The sequence below is a fragment of the Manihot esculenta genome, chromosome 12, assembly GCF_001659605.2.
Source record: "Manihot esculenta cultivar AM560-2 chromosome 12, M.esculenta_v8, whole genome shotgun sequence".
NCBI lineage: Eukaryota > Viridiplantae > Streptophyta > Magnoliopsida > Malpighiales > Euphorbiaceae > Manihot > Manihot esculenta.
This window is the reverse complement of record NC_035172.2, coordinates 7,442,476-7,462,845: the sequence shown is the minus strand read 5'-3', so window position 1 is coordinate 7,462,845 and position 20,370 is coordinate 7,442,476. Positions and strand designations below refer to the sequence as shown.

The following is a 20,370-nucleotide window of genomic DNA, read 5'->3' as shown; positions in this document are numbered from 1 at the left end:
TATTTTAATATTTTATTTATAAATTAAAATCTTTACTCTATGATAATGAATTTTATAATAAATTAAATTAATTATTTATATGTGGACTTCGTATATTATATGTGGAAATTATTATTCAAGAAAATGTTAGAAAATAAATAAAGTCAATAAATTTATATATGAAGAGTTTAATTATTGTTACGAAAATTTTAAACTTGATTAAATAATTAATTTTTTTTAGTAATTAAAATATTTTAAAGTTAAATTAACTAAATTATTATAAAAATTTTAAATTCAATAATAAAATACAAACAAATTTAAAATTGTATAAAGTACAAAAAAAAAATAAAATAAAATGTCAACGGGACTAAATTGGTGAAATGAATATCACGAGTAGGCGGCAGGAAACGATACATCCTACCGACTTTTGTCGGGCTGGAAATAGTAAATAAATAATTAATTAATCATTTATTTCTGTAATTGATATTGTTGGAGGAAAATATTTTCCAGATTTAATTTATTATATATTAAATTAATTTTAAAATATAAATAAATAATTTTTTTATGAAAAAATAAATAGAATTTATATATTTATATTTTAAATTAAGTCTATCTAAAAATTTATACATTTATATTTATATTATTTCAAAAATATCTCTACTCATATTATTTTATTATTAAATAATTTTTGAATTAATAATTTTTACTATTTAATCTATGTTAGTGATATAGTATTTAAAATAAATAAAAATTATTTTTGAAAATGGAAAGATAATAAGAAAAAAAAACATTTATGATAATAATATTATTGTTTAAGATAATACAATATTTATCTTTTTCATTAGAAAAATTATTTTTAAATTACTGAAATATATCGTAATTAATGAATTTATTTCTCTACTTTTAAAATTTAATATTTTTATTTTAATTTCGTTAAAATTAAAAATTTTTCCATCAAAAATACCATTAATGACTGAAAAATAGTCAAACTATTCTTTTTAGAATCCAACACTTTAATTCTTGAAAATTAATTCATACAAATTTATAAATCTAATTAAAAAAATATATATATTTTTATCCTTAAAATATTATATAATTGATAGATTTATCTCTTTATTTTTTAAATTCAACACTTCAATCTCTAAAATTTAATTTCATCAAAATTCAAAAAAAAAAATCTTAAACTTAATCTTCATAAATAAATAAAAATTTCAATAAATTTAAAATTTAAATTCAATAAAAATAATAAAAATTAAAATATATAAAATTTAAATTATTAAAAATAAAAAAATAAAATTTAATAAAAATTATTTTTATAATACCGCTCGCTCTTAATCACTGCTCGTCATTTAAAAAATTTATTAAAATATCTCTAATATTTTAAAAAATCTATTAATTAATGTTTTTATTAATTTTAATCGTTAGTATATAATAAATGTCTCTAATACATTTACACCAGAGGCGCCACAGTGTGTCGACGGTGGACGGTGATTGCCGGTGGCTGCGGGCCTGGCATGGCAAACATACGGTTGACTTACGGATGTGGTTGGTCTACGGATATTTTAAAAATTAAAAAATAATTTTTTTGGTATAAAATAAAAAAAAATCATAGAATTAATCAATTAAAAGTAATCTAGTTTTACCCATTAAAAAATATATAATTATATTGATAATAAAACCACAATTACTTACATAAATAAAAGGAAAAATAAAAGAGAGTCAATAGATGAGAAGCTCTCTGACTTAATATTCCCATAAATACCATGCAAAATAAAATACGCGTGAATCGCGCAATAGAATTTCTCCACGCGCCTATCTCACTTATTTCTCAGTTTCCTTTCTCCTTCTCCCACTCTTCTCCTCGCCGTTCTGCTCTCTCTCTTTCCAGTTACAGAGATAGCTAAACGATGATGATGATGATGATGACGCAGGAAGAATCAGATCCCGAGATATATATTTACCAAATTACCCTCACCGTTACCTCCTCCTAACTTCCTCTGCGTAGACGGTGACGTCCCCTTTCATTCATATCTCAGACGTGTCGCCTTCCAAGCCAAGCAAGGAACCAAAGCAACCCTAAGCCTCCAATATTCTCTAATCATCATCTTTTGCTTCTCTTCTCTCTTTTTCTTCTCCTTTATAGCTCCGCTCTGCACTGCATTTAATTTAATTTAATATAATTCATAAGCTGTTGTTGTTGCTGCTGCTTCATAATTGTTTTACCTGATTTCCCTGGCTTTACGCTTCGCTTTTTTGTTTCGATGTGCGTGTATCCACCTGTTGTTATGATATGAAGTTCGGTGGTGATTGTTTCTTCTTTTCTCTTCTTCATCTTCATATTCTTCTTCTTCTTCTACTTCTTCTTCCTTCTCTTCCACTTTCATGGAATCCCCTTTCTCAAGGTCCCTTTCATTTTACTCTTACATTTGCTTTTAAATTATTATTTTATTTTTGGGTTTTTTTGGGGAGATTAAACGGTGTTTTTTGTTTGTTTGTGGGTTGTTGCGCAGTGAATTGCGGTGATTTTGGAGGTAATTTGAGGTTTAAGCGTGGCTTAATCAGTAATTTTCATGGGGAAAAGCGATAATGCCAAATTTGTTTTTCCTTTAACTAGTCTCCAAATTGGGTGCGTATCTTCCTTTCCTTTTGCTGTGTTTCTTTGTTTGAATTTGAACTCTAGGTTGAATTCTCCTATATTCTGTATAATCCTTTTTTGAATGTTATTAAGGATAACCTTTCTCTTTTTTGGAATTTTCATTAACTAATTATTGTTTTTTGGAATTTATAAACGTTTTTATTATTTTTTTTATAAAAATCTGAATCCAGTTCAAAAGGACAGTTGAACTAATTTTAGGTGAATTTAGTAGGTAGGTACCGGTTTTGATCATCATTTTATTATTACTCAGGACTAATACTTTGCCCATATAAAGATGAAAAGTCATCATTTTCTCATTTACAACTGTTAATGATATTGATAAATAACATCAGAAGAGTGAGCAGCCAAAAAAAAATTCTTGTGATGTTTTTGAAGTTTTTGAGAGAGCGAGCTCGGATTATTACTACTTATTGTGCTCTAGCTTTGGCTGAATGCTATTTGTTTTCAGTTTCCCAGTTTTAGGAATTTTATAATCATTCATGAAAATTATGATATAATAGATTTTTTTTTTGGAAACTAAAAGTTAAACTTATGATGGTGGGGATTTAGCTTGTGTTGATGGGCTGACCCTTAAGGAAAGGATGCAAGCGAATGTTGATGAGATTCTAGCATATTGAAATCTTTTCCGTTCTTTGCCTTGTGAAAATGATTTGTGTTGCAGAAGAAATGATGAATACCCATTCAAACTAGATTATTCATCTTTATTATTCTCTTATATTTTCTTTGATTTAAGCGTAAATTTTACTTTTGCTTAATTATTTAACTATTCTCCAAATTTTAATATTACTACCATAAATTGCAAACGTTTAGATGCATGTAAAATGCCAATGTCCAGGAACTTTGAAGCATGGCACATCTCAAATTTGACTAATTTGGAAGGAGTACTCTTTTTTTTAATAAAAAATGAAATCGAACATATAGTTTCATCACTTTGCTGCATATATCATATGGCTGTGAATGTTGTGGTGTTCAATGATGGAGGATGATTATATGCTTTTGTCCTTTTAGTATGCTGTTCTAATTTATCCGCTCCTGTGCTGCATGATTCCAGAGACTTGCAGTCTTATCTTTCAGATCTTAGCCTTTTTGTGGCACTTGAAAGTAATAAATTATATATCCTGGTGGACAATCGTCCATGGTTGAGGAATCTTGGTTCACGGCCAGCACACTTGTGGCAATTGATGGTTACCAAGGTTGTTAAGAACATTTTTTTAGGCTTGGGAGAAAATATTCCTTTTCAAATTCCTTGATGATCATAACAAAGTAATGTTCTTGTGTTTTCATCTGCAGTCCAGATTATCTCCCTTTGCTAATACTAAAGCTCAAAGGGGGAGAAAAGAGGGAAAAGAGGCTTGTACTGATCCCAGTCTTTCAAAATCAAAGGAGTTTAAAAGATGGTTCTCATTGCTTGATGCAACAAGTTTGTCTCGAAAAAGAGCTTTGCTGCCAGTGAAGAACTTACAGAATTCTTTGTTTCTAAGCAATGAGTTGCATAGGACCCTATATGGTTTCATTGTGTTTGAAGTTTCTTGGACCAATGTTCGAGGTATTAACTACTTGAATGAGCTTCAGGTATTACCCCCTTTAAATGCCTATCTTTTGTTTGTAGTTATCATGGACATCATTTTGGTGAATAATTTTCATGTCAAGTGCAGACAGACACGTCTCTGGCTCTCGAATCTAAGATTATGCTGAGATGGGAATTTGATAGCATAGAGCAAGCTGCAAGTTGCATATCTTTGTGGTTCTCAGGAACAGTTTTTGAGCAGCTACATTTGAAAGAGTATCTAGAATCTGCAGTGGGTAATTTTTTTTTTTTTGGCTTTCATTATTTCCTAAAGTAGAAGAAAACAACTATCTTCTATGAAAACCTAATTAGAATCCTTCAAAATTTGTGTTGCATGAGGTGGATGTGTTGGAAGCCCCCCTTGTGTTGTTTAGATTAGCAGACCCACGTGGCTCAATGTATACGATTAGCTGGCATGAGTGCTCTTGTCCATATTGTCTGTTTTTGTTTATTTGTCGTGGGCTTACTCTTTTACCCAAGAAGCTTCAATGCTTCAACCAGTAGCCTCATTCAACTGGAGCACGTAATGGAAATTTTACATCATATCTGGTAATATATTAATCATTATGTAGGTCGATACCAAGTGTAGGAACCCAATCATTCTTTGGCAGGTTTGATTCACAATAATTGTACCCATCTCTCCATCTCTCAGGCAGTACTTCACTTTTCTACATTACTCTTGTAGATTATGAGATTTTTAGTTTGCTTTTGCCACATTTAAAGAAGCCATTGGTAGCCTTAAAGGCCAGTAAATGAAACGAACTTCTTCATTTACTTCTATATTATATTTCATTTTGTTTGGAATTTTTCAGGTGAGATCTTTTATGATGCAAGAGAAAATTTCTCGAGGACTATTCCTATTGATGATGAGGACCATATCTGCAATGATAGTCTGGGAGTTAAGGATATTTCTTTATGCTGCCCAGGTGGCAGTTTTAGTGTACATGGGACCATGGAAAATAGAGCAAGTGATCCACACACTCCTCCTCTGTCAGGTCCATATAAGAGAAGAAGGGTAACCAAGTCCACTAGTACTGGAGTTCAAGTTGATTTTTATTCTGAGGATATTCAGGATGAAATTGAAGATTTGTTGGACAACTCTGAGACCTCTACCAATGATTGTGAAAACACTGTTGAAGCTAAGGAGTACCAAGATGTTTTGATTTTGTTTAGGTTCAGTGATCCTGATCTTCCTTTTAAACTGAGGGAGATAGTGATGTCTGACCTACGGTTACTTACTTTATTAGAGGCTGGACTTCCTTCATGGGTCCTCTTTCTTCAGTCATATCCTGGGTTTTGCCATCTTTATCGCCCCTGGATGTGCCCTTTAGCTAGAACTTTATATGTGCTGATCTCAATTGTCACTGTTCTTATAGGATTTTATGATTTATACAAAAATGTTCCAGTTCTCAAGGCAACTGCATCTCGTTTGTGTGGACCACTTTTTGATTGGGTAGAAACCTGGGAGATGGTATCAAGGATCAAATACTTGGGAACTATGCTATTTCTGCATAACTTTCAAAAGGCTGTTACATGGTTTTTAATGGTCACTCGTAGCACTCGATCTTTCTTTTCCATGTTCACCCAACCACTGGTTGAACCATTTATGGAGATTTCGGGCTTCCTCCTTCCAATATGGAATCTGCTAATTGAAGTGGTAGAGAGTTCTTGTTCTGTTGTTTGGGTCGTGACTGGATCATTTTTCAATATAGTCATTGATTTGGTAGAGCTTATACTGTGGCCTTTATGGGTTATTTTCTCAATGATCTGGAGCATTGGTAAGTAATTGTTTGTTTCATTTTCCATTCTTCTGTAAGCAAGATTTATTTAGCCATACAACCAAAAGAGTTCTTACTCTATTGTTTTTTGTGCTGCAGCAACAACAATTTTATATCCCATTTTTTGGATCCTCGGAGAGATACTTTATGCTCCAATTCGGATGGTCCTTGCCATTGCCAGTTCTGTTGCCCTAATTTGTGCTTGGATATCAGAATTGATTGTAGATATTTGGTTGTCTCTGAGTGGAATATTCCAGTTTGCTTCAGCATCTGAGGCAACAATGAGGACTTGTGAAGTTTCCATTTGGCGGTCACTTTGGAATGATCTTTTTTCTCAGGTCGGAGGACATTTATACAGATGCATATGATTATTGTATCAAATTATCCAGTCAATGGTTCTTATGGGTCACTATAATGTTTTCAGGTTTTTCGTGCACTCAGGAGTATATTGAATGGTTTTGTTGCCTTCTTCACAGCCTGCAATAGGCATCGCCTTAGGTAATATTTGCACCAAGCTACACACATGTTGTATGCTTACTTTATAGTTGCACAATTCTTGTTCATCAGCATGGATATAAAAAATGTCCTAGTTTCTGCTAGAAACAGGAAAAAAGAAGTTATGAAACGAGATCTTTTATGGCTATTTTGATATCTAGAAAGGCTGTGTTTAATATTTAGTTCCCTTAAAATTGTATAAGAAGCGTTGTTATCAGAATCTTACGATTGTCGATTTGAATCTTACAATTCTAATCAATTTCCCAACAAATCGATTCGAATCTATAGAGCGAATCTTAAATTTACGTGAACCTTACAATTCTATATTCAAATCTTAAGATTCTCGATTTAATTGTACATCCTAGTGATTAGGATTCAAATATATAGGGCAAATTGCAAATGCACCTAAATTATGACTAAATTGAAAGAATTAATAGTAAATCAAGTGAATTAATATGAATAGACCATGTCTTCACCCGATTCAATTAATTATTTATAAGAGGTTTGTGAAACCTTATATTTTTAAAATTTAAGATCTCATTCTTTTTTGTCATGAAAAGTGTACATAAAACCTTTCCTTAACCATTTTTTTCCACCATCCATTTTTTTCTCTCTCCCTCCTCTTTCTTTTCCTTTTTTCTTTTAATTAGTTTGCTTAACTAATTATGGTTGTAAAGTATGATAATTTATATTAATAATCTTAAAATCTGCTATATTTTTTCTACCGCTTAATTATTTGATGAAATTTAAATAAGAGTTTGAGCATAGGTAGAATGTTAACTATTGTCTACAATTCCAGTGTTATAATTTATAACATAAAACTATATAACATAGAAAACACATGTTATTCTATCATAAAAAAAGATTTCTAATTATATAAATGATAATTATATATTTATCAAAACATGTCATTATAAGATGTTTTTTTACTTGATTTTAGAACATATATTATTTTTAATTAATTTTTAGAATTTTTGTCGAATCATATGATTGGTTCTCAATTCTAGATTCATAAAATGAAGATTTTGATTCTCGATTTGACAACTGTGATAAGAAGGCATATGTGTAGCTTGCATATGGTAAAAAGACAGTTGATGAGCCGGATTATTATTGTTGTTACAAGTGTTAGGAACTATTTGATAATTTTTTTTTCCATTCTCCTTTTTGGTGCTTTACAAATTTAAAGAACACAACTATTTTGATGAAACCCAATTTTTCTTACAAGAGTTTTCTGATGTGTTTGCATACAGCATTTATAATCACATACAGGATTTCATCCAAAGAATGTTTGGTGGAGCCCAGACAATGCAGCCCTCAGGTCATAGACATAATAGGCCAACACGTGCAAGTGGGACCCGCAGTCTGGTGAGAATACGTGCATAATATTATCTTGGCTAACATACGGTTTCATGAAAATATTGCTGCATGGAACTTACAAATGTATTGTTGCAGTTAATAGTTTATATATTGTTTATCGTATTTTTTTTCCCTCTAGTTTATTATTTGCTGTGTTATAAGACTGAAAATGTTTGGACTCGATTGTTGAAAATCAGAAAAATTGCATGCAAATTGTTATTATTGCTGGCTGGTGATGGCCAGGGATGACCGGTGATGTTACTAGTGGGTATGTTTCTATGCATTCCAATTAAAGGTTCATCTGCTTTCAGTATGTTTGACATAGTCTGCAAAAACGATTTAGTCTCTTAGAATATGGATTTAGTTTCCCTTTGACCCTGCTTTCTGTGAAACATTGTTGCCTTAAATGACTGTTCTTTTTCGCAAGGTTCTAAGAATACAATCTAATTTCGGAATGCACACACCAAGAAAGGAAAGCACATCCAGAATGAAACAATGGGAGGTTGTTAAAACTGGATTTTGCATAGTTTAAATTTAAAAAAAAAAAGGGGTTTTCCCTGATCGTCCTTGTGAGTAGGAAAAAAAAAGGTATTACTTGTTGCAAGAGTATCAAGGTGACTATTTAGGTTCAGTATAATCATACCCAAGTCCTTATATCTCTGTTGAATAACATTAGAGAAACGGAATAATTTGTGCAAATTTTTCCAAGCTGATTGTATTGCTTATGGCTTTTCAGGCTGACGTAAATAGGAAAATTCACATCAGCTAAGATGCAATCATTCTTCTTGTACTACAATGCGGGAGGTCAGCTTAAGCACAGATCTTGTTTTGTCAAATAAAATACCTACTAAGAGAGATAGAGAGAGAGAGAGAGAGAGAGAGTCTAGTTTGAAGCAAAAAGAGTATAACCAAAATTGCATCCTTTTTTGCACATGCGACACAGAAGTACCATAGGGAGAACTTTTATTCTTTTGTTCTTTGTGTATGTATTAGTTTTTTTCTTCCTTAATATTTTCTTTTGCTTTCTAATTTTATATGTTGTATGTAAATAGTCAAGTCAAGTTTCCTTGTGTAAATGGAAATGTAGAGCCAATGTTTCATCGAATGTTCAGAAGCATTTGTTTTCCCCACTTGAAAGTTAATGTTCAGAAACTTTTAATTTTCGCTTGAGTGTTGATTTTGTAAATTGCCGTTGCCCTCCTTGATTTTGTCCGAGGATGTGATACACATCCTCGCTTATAGTCATTTGCTGTTTTGGGATGAAGTGAAAACTCGATATATAAATTTAAAAGATTGTCTTAAGACCGAGGTTGTATGAATTTAAGGGATACAATTGTAGTGGTTCACACAAAAATTATGTTTCAATGGAAATTTTGATTGCCTACTGTCTACTAAACATAACTTTATATTTTGGATAATTATATATTGGACTTCGTGCAGATGAGAATTTCAATTATTTTAATTTTTGGATGTTCATATATTGGAGTCGCGTACATTCGGTTTAAATTTCTTCATATGGTATTGCAATGGCGTCTCTTGTTTTTAAAGACGTCAATTATGAAAAAAATCAATTAAGATCGGTTCATTCAATTTTTATTCCTGTTAATAATGATATCGATGAGGACAGATTTAAGCCTATTAAACCCTTTTTCTTCTTGGGTGCATCTTTTACCCTCCGCCGGAGATAGTCGACAGACTGGGCAAGGGAAGCTTTGCACCTCCCATCTGATAGTGGATCTTCCTCTCCCGTCCGATCAATGTGGTCAAGTTTTTTGAGTTCCAATAGATGGCCCTTCTTTTAACTTTTTTGAATGTCTTTTGAAGTTTTAATTTTTATGGTATGTTGTGTTATTTGTTGTTGGATTCAAGTTTCTTGGCTTCATTTTTTGGGTATGATACCTTCGACGGTAACGCTTTCTTACCTATCGATGCCAGATTCTTAGTGTGTTCATGTTTAACTCAAATTTTCGAGATTTAGAAAGTTGAAAACACCTTTATTTATGTGGGCTGAGTTTTGGGCTTCTGATTCTTGATGTTTAGGTATTGAGTTATTATGTACAAGTCTTTTTAGATGAATTCTATGAGTCTATTTTTGTTAAAGAGAAAAAAAAAACCTTTTCATTATAAAATTTTGGAATATATATATAAAGAAGGTTTTTTTTTTTTTTTTTTATTTCACTACAAAAATTTTAAGGGAAGAAAATAGAAGATGTTTTATCTTTTGACAAAAAGTTCAGTATGGTCCAAAAAATTGTTAGCAATATTCGTTATTACCCAAATTGAACTTTAGGCTTAATTAACCTCTCAATTTTAATATTTTCAATAAAAGCTTTTTTTTTTTTTGGTATTTATGGAGTTCACATATTAAACTTTCGTTTATTTATAAAAAATAATTTATATATAAAAAATATTTTTCATAAAAAATATATTTTCTATAAAAAATATTATATATGAAATATTATTACTTAATTTTAATTTAAAAAATAAAAAATACTAAAAATTTATGCATAGAGTGGAATTAATAAAAACGTGAAAATACAAAAAAAGACATTATCATTTGAGAAGAGAATATATATTTTTTAAAAAAGTGCTTTAACTTTTAAGAAAATTTTTTGAGTTTATCAATTTTTTAAATGTTTCAAATATTTTGCATTTATTCTAATGATAAAAAATAAAAAAAGGTATTTTCTCAAAAGATATTTTTATGAAATAAATTGAGCCTAAATCTACTATTTGGAGTAATTTTCATATAAGCTTAGGATAAATATTCCATAGTCGAATTTTAATTAATAAAAAAAATTCTTTAATAAAGGAACTAACTCTATTAAGTAAATTATTTTCTTATTATTAACTAAGAATTCATTTCTCAATACTGTAGATGTTTTATTTTTTAAAATTAAAATAATTTTTTAATTTTTGTTATTTATTTCTTAAAAATTGTTTATATAAAAATTAGTTATAAACTTTTATATAAAAATAAGTAATAAAATATTTTTTACATGTAATACTTAATAATAAAATAAAGATATAAATAAATAATAAATTATTTTTTAAAGCATTATTACATATTATAATAAAAAAATTTTATTATTTGATCACTATAATATAAAAAAAATTAATTAGTTATTCCCTCAATTTAAAAAATATTAAAATATTTTTTAAATTTTAAAAAGTTTATTCATTAATTTATTTGCTAATTTTAGTCATTAAATATTAAAAAATAAAAAATTATTATTTAGTTATTAATTAATCAATTAATTTTAAAAAATAATTAAAATATTTCTGAGATTTAAAAATATATTAAAAAATAAAATTTTTTAAATATTTTTAATATAAAAAAATTAATTAATAAATATTTTTATAAAATTAAGAGATTAATTAATAAATTTTCTCTTAAAATAAAAAATTAAATAGTAAAATATTTAACATTTAAATTAATAAAAAAATTTATTTATTTTTTAAAATTAAACCATTAATTAATAAATTTTTTCATATTTTAAAAATTAAATAATAAATTTTATTATAAAAAATGTAAAATAGCTTCGAACTAAAGATAATAATTATTAAATATTTTTATAAAATTAGAGATTAACTAATGATTTTTTATACTGCAGGATTATATAATAAAAAATTTAACAATTAAAAAAATAAAAAAATTAATTAATAAATTTTTAAAATTTTAAAAATATTTTAATATATTTTTTAAAATTAATAAATTAATTAAGGAATTTACTCTATTAAATAGTAAACTTTTTTATAATAATAAAATAAAAAAATATATTTAATAAATTAATTGAATAAACATGTATTTAAAAAATAAATTTAATTGATAATTTGTTAATAATAACTTTATATAAGTTGAGAACAATAATATTTTAATAGAATTTATGGCAAGAAAAACAATATTTCTATTTTTTAATTTTTTAATTTTAAAAATATTTTTTAATAAGATAAGAATAAAAACACAAATACTACGACTAATCAAGTTTCTTGTTTTTTTATTAAATAAAAAAACGAAAAACAGATAATTATAACGAAACAAACGCGTCCTAAGTTGTTGCCTCAGCCAAAATGACCATAATATCCCTAAATTGCCCCGGAGGAGATTATATACTCATTATTTATGTTAGAATTTTTTATGAAATTTTAAATTAATAATAAATAGATAAGTAAATAATTATAATTATTTAAAGAAAAATGTTAAGTAATTTTTATTTTATGTGATCCAATATTAATTTATTAGTTTTTTTATAGGATTTATTTTTATTTGTAAGTGATTATTTAATGCATATTCATCATAATTAATATTAAAAAAAATTATTTTATTACACTAATTTAATAAAAAAAATTTATTATATTCGTACAAAAAATAAACTTTTTATTTATTAATTACTGTGTTGAAATATCGTTATTGTCCTCTTTTAAATTTAAGATGCTGAAATAAGTGTTTCCAAATAACTCGTATTTAATAAATATTAGATTTTATTATCTCGTAGAATCCGAAGGATTTATCAATATGAAAACTCTATTTTCCTCCATTTATTTATTGAAAACTATTTTTCTTATTTTTAATATTTAAAACGGTAAAAAATAATTAACAAAAATATTTATTTACTTAAAAAAATTAAATCAATTTAAAAAAAATAATTTTATTTTTAAAAAAGAAAATCATTTTCTGAATTTTAAAAATTTTATTTGTATTAGTGTATATATACTTATTATTCTCTCAATCCCATAATTTTGTCCAATTTTTTTTATCTTAAAATTATTATTCAATTTTTTAAAACTATATAAATATATGAATGAATTACTTATTTTATTTTATTTTATTTTTAATAAATTTTTTAAAATATCTTTTAATATTTAATAAAATTTAATATATTTAAAATGGGTATATTTAGAAATTTAATAAAATAAATTATATTTTTTAATATATTTAAAAAATAAGACGAATAAAAATTATGGAACGGAGTGAATAATATTATTTATTTTTTAAATCGCAAATAAAGAAGAAAAAATTTTTATATAAAATATTTTAAAATATAGATCATTTTCAGAGGAAATAATATTAATTATTTTTTAAATCACAAATAAAAAATAAGTTATAAGAAGAAAATTATTTTCATGGAAAATATTTTTCTTATAAAATATTTGAAAATATAGATATTTTTTTCAAACAAGTAGAGTTTAAATTACCTTATATTTTTAAGAAATCCTAGGTTTTTTATTTATAAAATAGTTTTAATTTTAAATGGATAAATATAATATAAGTTATTATACTTCTACAGCTTCATAATTTTTATTTATTTTATTTTTTTATATTTATTTAAAAATTCGAATTATTTATTAATTTTTTAAATCTATTTATTTTAAAGATATTAAATTTTATTAAACATAAAAAGTTATTTTGAAAATAAGATAAAATTATAGTTATAATAGTTAAATTATATATTATTATAATATCAAAAAGAAAATGGTTAATAATTTTGAGATAATTAAAATGGAGAAAATATTAATATTTATTTAAATTAATTAAAAAATATATAAATTTATATGTAAATATTTAATTGAATGATTTTGTAAGTTGCAAGTCATTTGGATCAGGTAGATATATTGTAGACAACATGCTAAAAAGCAAAAGTAAAAGACGATGAATGCGGGAAGAGAAATGCATTTCCTTTTTTGCCCTCCCGGGTTTCTTTTGAAAAAAGCCTTTTTCAATTTGTAAAAAAAAATTGCCAGAAATAATATTTAATTATTTAATGGTAATAATTAATAACCTTTGATTAGTTTTTAGACAAAATTTACAAAAATTTAAATATTGATATTTCAGATGTTATATTAATAGTAGAGTGTGAATAGGGTTTATATAAAATTAAATATTTTATTAAAATTATCATAATTTTAATAACAGTTCATGAAAATTAATAAAAATTAAAAGATAATTTTTATTTTATTTTATTTTAAATTCATATTGAATTTCAAAAACACATGTATTAACCAAGAATCACAACTATTCAAGACCAAGGGATATATTTACTGTCTTAATAACTCTTTGATATGTTCAAAATTAAAAGCAATGTACAGTTAAATTATTTATCTTATCCTTCTAAAATCATTTCTCACACATCTATTATCATTTTTATTTTGTTTTTGGGAATTCTGTATAAAATTTTATTTCGTTGTGTTTATTCTTAAATTAATCTATCATTACACTTATAAAATTTCTTAATCTCTCGTTTGATATAAATGATTTTATAAAAAATAAATTTAAATAAATTTTTATAAAATCATTCATAATTTTATTTTTATATATAATAAAAAATTTTATAAATTAAAATTTTTTTATTTCGAATGAAAATTTTGTAAAATTTTTATATTTCTTAACATGCCCCCACATGTTCTACCCTTATTTTAAAGGAATTGTTATGGTTCTCACAAACGATATCCCAAAAAATTCCCGATACTCATCTCATCATGACCAGTGATGCCCTTATTTTCTAGGATGCAAAACAAATCATCATCATTCAGAGGTTTTTAAATGTAAAAATTTATTTTATATGTATTGTATAGCGCATAAAATATTTAAATTTTTTTTTTAAATTTATCAATTATTTATTTTTAAATTAATAAAAAAATAAATAATTATATATTTAAATAGAATAAAAATAAAATGATTTAAATATTTAATTTTAAAAATATAAAAATCGATTCATTAATTATACTAAAATTCAAATTAAAAGTATAATTTACACTTAATCATATAATGATTTACCTTTATTTTAAGGAAAACGTGAAATACCGACCTCCTAATTATCAAGGCCCCTCTATAATCGGCAATTGTTGGCATTGTAATTCCATAATTTTTTCTATTTTTTTACATTTATTATTGAGAAAAATATTTTTTTTATTAATTTTAAAATATATTTATTTTAAAATGTTAAATTTTATTAAATATTAATAAATATTTATTTAAAAAATAATCATAAGTTATATTAAAAATAAATTAAAATTAAATATTATTATAATAGTTAATATATATTAATCATAATATAAATAAAAAATAAATAGTTGAGAAAAGTATTATTTACAGATATCTTCTAATTTTATAATTTTTATTTATTTTTTTATTATATAAAATTATTGTTAACTTTTTAAAGATTATAATAATATATAAGTTAATTATTATAATTTTATTTAATTTAAAAAATTTTAAAATGTTTTTAATATTTAATAAAATTTAATATATTTAAAATAATATAGGGAAAATTACTTTTTAGTCCCTCAGGTTTAACGTAATTAACACTTCCGTCCCTCTATTTTGGCGACCCAACACTTAAGTCCCTCACTTTCTCTTCCGTCCAATTTCGTAGTCCTTCCGTTCATTTAAACCGTTTGGTCAAAGAGTCAAAAGTGAGAGGTGATAATTTTTTCCAAAAATACCCTTCTCTTAATGTGAAATTCCTTTTTTTTTTTCTCTTTCATGCTTTCTCCCGTTGAAGAAGAAGAAGAAGAAGAAGAAGAAGAAGAAGAAGAAGTTGCTGGGTAGGAAGAAGAAGAAAAAGTTGCTGGGTAGGAAGAAGAAGAAGAAGAAGAAGAAGAAGAAAGATTTGCTGGGTAGGAGGAAGAAGAAGAAGAAGAAAAAGTTGCTGGGTAGGAGGAAGAAGAAGAAGAAGAAAAAGTTGTTGGGTAGGAGGAAGAAGAAGAAGAAGAAGAAGAAGAAAAAGAAAGAAGAAGAAGAAGAAGAAGAAGAAGAAGTTGCTGGGTAGGAAGAAGAAGAAGAAGAAGAAGAAGAAGAAGAAGAAGAAGTTGCTGGGTAGGAAGAAGAAGAAGAAGAAGAAGAAGAAGAAGAAGAAGAAGAAGAAAAAGAAAAAGTTGCTGGGTAGGAGGAAGAAGAAGAAGAAGAAGAAGAAGAAAGAAGAAGAAGAAGAAGAAGAAAGAAGAAGAAGAAGAAGAAGAAAGATTTGCTGGGTAGGAGGAAGAAGAAGAAGAAGAAAAAGTTGCTGGGTAGGAGGAAGAAGAAGAAGAAGAAGAAGAAGAAAGAAGAAGAAGAAGAAGAAGAAGAAGAAGAAGAAGAAGAAGAAGAAGAAGAAGAAGAAGAAGAAGAAGGAGAGGGTTAATTTTGTCAATTCACGTGTCCCAAACGGCTATTTTGAACGGAAGGACTGCGAAATTGGACGGAAGAGAAAGTGAGGGACTTAAGTGTTGGGTCGCCAAAATAGAGGGACAGAAGTGTTAATTACGTTAAACCTGAGGGACTACAAAGTAATTTTCCCAATAATATAATTAAAAAATTAATAAAAAGATATTTTTAATATAAATAAATAAATAAAAATTATAAAATGAAGAGAATATAATTAATTCAATTATCTGCATCATCAGTTTTTAATTCTCTGTTACGAATCTCCACCACTGCAGTCACTCAAACATTGCATCCAACGGTCCTCATATTGCCACGTATAAACGACATTGGTCTATACTGCATCGTAAATGATGCAGCGCAGGAGTATAATTTTTCTAGACGAGGGCAAAATCTTCTTGGCTGTGCAATAAAAACGGTCAACTTCGTGTCTGGTTATGTGAAAAAGTGGAAGCCACGTAATTTGTAGTCACGGAAAACCAGATGCCATTTTATTATTTTTCTTCTTTTACCTTGAACAAAATAATTTATAGTAACTTTTAGCGAATACACGCTTGTATTTTAATTTTCAAAATATAATAAAATTACATTAGTCATGATTTTAATTATATTTTTTAATTTATTTAATAAATAATTTAAACTTCTGTATATATTCACATTTATATTTTATTTTTTTAATTTATTAAATAAAACAATTTAAATTTTTATAAATTAATATTTATATCTCAATTTTTTAATTTTAATAATAAAAATATAATTGTAAAGGCACGCAAAATATTATCAATCACATTTTTATTAAAATATTAATAAAAAAAATATCAAATTGATCAGTGCGTAAAAAATGATAAAATTAAAACAAACATAATGAAAATAAAAAAATAATAAGTGAAAGAGACTTATTTAAAAAAGAATATAATTAATAATTTCCTATTAGATAAAATATTACATATAAATATTATATATTAAAATATTTTATTAAATATTATGTTAAATATTATAAATTATATATATATTTTTCATATATAAAAAAACTTTACTTCACATTAATAATATTATATAAAATAAATATTATATATTTTGATCTATAAAGTTTTTTTTTTATTTTTCACATTTTAAATTTCCATTGATTTATAATTTGTATAAAATTGTGGAAATGAATATAAATGATGGATTGACAAAAAATGATATTATTGAATAAAATGATGTATTTTAATAATTTTTTTATTAGTTAAATAAACTTTAAAAATTATATTATAATTAATTATTAAATTTTTAAAATTTAATTTAGTATTATGATTATAATAGTTATAAATTAAAAATATTTAATTTTATTATTTAAAATCTGGTGTTTTAAATATAAATGTAAAGTAATGCAAATGTATAATTTTTTTATCTAATAAGTTTTTATATTATGGTTAATATATAAATTTATTATATAATTTTAATTAATTTTATCTTATTTTAAAAATAATTTTTTTATTAATTATTGACGTTTTCACATAAAAATTCAAATCACACATTCTTTAATTATATTCAAGTTTATTTTCTAGTTAATGTTACTAATAATAAATTTATTGTTTAAATAAAATTTAATATACCCGTTTTACATTAAAATGTATAATTATTAAGTTAATAGAAAATCTTATTCACTAATTAAAATAATTACAATTTTTTAATTTCTGTAAAAAGATAAAATAAATGAAAAATTACGGAAAGGAAAGAATAATAATTTATCAAAAAAATAAAAAACCCTTCAAAAAAATAATTACAATTTTTTAATTTCTGTAAAAAGATAAAATAAACGAGAAATTACAGAGGCAGCGGCACTCTGGCTTATGTTGTTGTCATTGTCAGACACAAGGTCCCATCCCACCATCTCGATCTGCTCAATTCTCTCTCTCTCCCCCGTTTTAGGCAGAGACATACCCTCACTCTCCCCACGTACAGCTACTGCTCCACTCACCTTCTCCGCACCATCTCAGTACCCATAAACCACTCTCTCTCTTGCTTTGTTTCGCCAGGAACCAGAGCATGGAGCGTAGTTTCATCTCATACTTGCTCTTACTTCTTTGCATTTTCACTTTTTCAGGTAACCATTGCAGGGCTCTAACAAGACCGTCAATTCTCTTTTTGTTTCTTTACTTGCAGTTTTGAATAATGTGCTTTACATTTTGCAGATGCGGGCTCAATCGGAGTAAACTATGGAAGAATCGCTGATAATATACCTTCTGCGGTGAAAGTGGTGCAGCTCCTCAAGTCTCAGGGTCTGGAACGGGTCAAGGTTTTCGACGCTGACCCTACTGTCCTCAGAGCTTTATCAGGATCTGGGATTAAAGTCACCGTCGACTTACCTAACGAACTCCTCTATTCCGCTGCCAAAACTCAGTCCTTTGCCTTCTCATGGGTCCAAAGAAATGTCGCCTCTTACTACCCTTCCACCCAAATCGAAGCCATTGCCGTGGGTAACGAAGTTTTCGTTGATCCACACAACACTACCAAGTTGCTCATACCTGCCATGAAAAATATACACCAAGCTCTAGTCAAGCTTAATCTTCACTCCGCCATTAAAGTCTCTTCACCAATAGCACTCAGTGCTCTCCAATCCTCTTACCCGTCGTCCGCCGGAGCATTCCGATCCGAACTTGTTGAACCCGTTTTCAAGCCAATGTTGGATTTTCTCCGAGAAACCGGTTCGTTCCTCATGGTTAATGCGTACCCGTTTTTCGCTTACGAGTCGAACTCGGATGTCATTTCTCTTGACTACGCGTTGTTTAGAGAGAACCCTGGTGTGGTGGATTCAGGTAATGGGTTGCGTTACTTCAGCCTCTTTGATGCTCAAATCGACGCCGTTTTCGCCGCGTTATCTGCTTTGAAATACGACGACATCAAGATGGTTGTCACCGAGACTGGATGGCCCTCAAAGGGAGACGAGAATGAGATAGGTGCTAGCGTAGAAAACGCCGCTGCATACAACGGCAATCTTGTCCGTAGGATTCTCACAGGTGGTGGGACCCCTCTGAGACCAAAGGCAGATCTCACCGTCTATCTTTTTGCTCTCTTCAATGAGGACGAAAAGAACGGGCCCACATCGGAGAGAAATTATGGCCTCTTTTATCCCAACGAGCAAAAAGTTTATGACATCCCTTTTACAGTGGAGGGCCTGAAGAATTACACGGACCGCCGATCACCGGTATCCGGTGGTCAAAAGGTGAATCCTCCAGTCAACGGTGGAGTATCCAAGAGCACTACGGGCAACACATGGTGCGTGGGGAATCCAGAAGCTGGTAAGGAGAAGCTGCAGGCTGCATTAGATTATGCGTGTGGTGAAGGAGGAGCTGATTGCCGTCCGATCCAGCCAGGCGCGACGTGTTACGATCCTAACACAGTCGTGGCCCATGCCTCTTTCGCCTTCAACAGTTATTATCAGAAGAAAGGGCGGGAGATTGGCACCTGTTATTTCGGAGGAGCAGCGTATATCGTTACGCAAGCACCAAGTGCGTATTTTAGCTAATACTCTTTTATTGTTCCCCTTCTTAGTTCAGCTTATGTTAGAACACTAGTATACTACACTGCTAACATGCGCCGGGGTTTTCCACTGCGAATGGGACAAGAGTGAATAGTGCATGCCAGGTTAGAATTAACGTCAAAAAATGGCAGCACGTGACAGAATCTTTAGTGGTGATGACGTGTCATGCAGTAACTGGAAGACGATGTGGACGGAGTAAAATTGGATGTTAGAAAAGCATGGAAAGCAGCAATATGCGACTTTTTTTTATTATCTTTTATATTTTTATTTGATTTTTTTAATAATATAGTACTAATAAACAAGTATCTTTTTTATGTTTGCAGAGTACGGGAAGTGCGAGTTTCCCACAGGATATTGAAGAAAGAAGGAAAGCATAAATGGGAATTTGGCATTAACCGAAAAGATTAGGGGAAAATGGGAGATTAAGTGTAGTTTTGGGTGTTTTTTAGTATATGTTTTTGGAGGGTGTGGTTGTATTTCAAGTGGGTAGTTGGTGGAGTTGTCAGATAATTAATTAGACTAGGTAAGATTCTGTAATTATAGAAATTAAGATATGTTTCTTTTTCAGTTTCCACGGTATCTTCTCATTTAATCCAATTAAATTACTTCTATTTATGTAGGGATGCATGCCAACGGCCGGGCATTTATGAAATCTCTTTTTATCAAATTTATTTAATAATTCAATTTATTTTAAATTATTTAAATATTTAAAAGAAAATTGACTATTGATTTTGTAATTTTGGGTAACTAAGAGAAAGATTGTTTGATGATAAAGAGGCGTTAGCCACTTGCTTTGGTGATGATCATGGCCAATTTGCCTAATGATTTGAATTATTAGGTTAGCTTCTTTGTGAGAATCTTTGTTCGGAGATA

At 27.8% G+C, this 20,370-nt stretch overlaps 2 protein-coding genes across 6 annotated transcripts; both read left to right on the top strand.

Annotated features, from left to right (window-relative positions):
- The first annotated feature begins 1,753 nt into the window (after nt 1-1,753).
- LOC110627969 lies at nt 1,754-9,001 on the top strand. 5 transcript variants are annotated; one of them, XM_021774389.2, is made up of 11 exons: nt 1,754-2,381; nt 2,490-2,605; nt 3,687-3,828; nt 3,926-4,207; nt 4,291-4,438; nt 5,015-5,980; nt 6,080-6,318; nt 6,405-6,478; nt 7,726-7,840; nt 8,029-8,099; nt 8,568-8,705. In XM_021774389.2, exons 2-10 carry the CDS (start codon nt 2,550-2,552, stop codon nt 8,065-8,067), a joined length of 2,061 nt encoding a protein of 686 aa, XP_021630081.1. In that variant the 5' UTR covers nt 1,754-2,381; nt 2,490-2,549; the 3' UTR covers nt 8,068-8,099; nt 8,568-8,705. The 5 variants fall into 5 exon arrangements, with proteins under 5 accessions (XP_021630081.1, XP_021630082.1, XP_043804692.1 ...); XM_021774390.2 differs by lacking the exon at nt 8,568-8,705 and having other exon boundaries at nt 1,754-2,282; nt 8,029-8,408; XM_043948757.1 differs by lacking the exon at nt 8,568-8,705 and having other exon boundaries at nt 8,029-8,408.
- An 8,835-nt stretch (nt 9,002-17,836) lies between these two features.
- On the top strand, nt 17,837-20,069 carry LOC110627304 (glucan endo-1,3-beta-glucosidase 12). The gene is made up of 3 exons (XM_021773567.2): nt 17,837-18,060; nt 18,149-19,465; nt 19,821-20,069. The coding sequence occupies exons 1-3, from the start codon at nt 18,003-18,005 to the stop codon at nt 19,853-19,855; spliced, it is 1,410 nt and encodes a 469-aa protein (XP_021629259.1). The 5' UTR covers nt 17,837-18,002; the 3' UTR covers nt 19,856-20,069.
- Nucleotides 20,070-20,370: the final 301 nt, after the last annotated feature.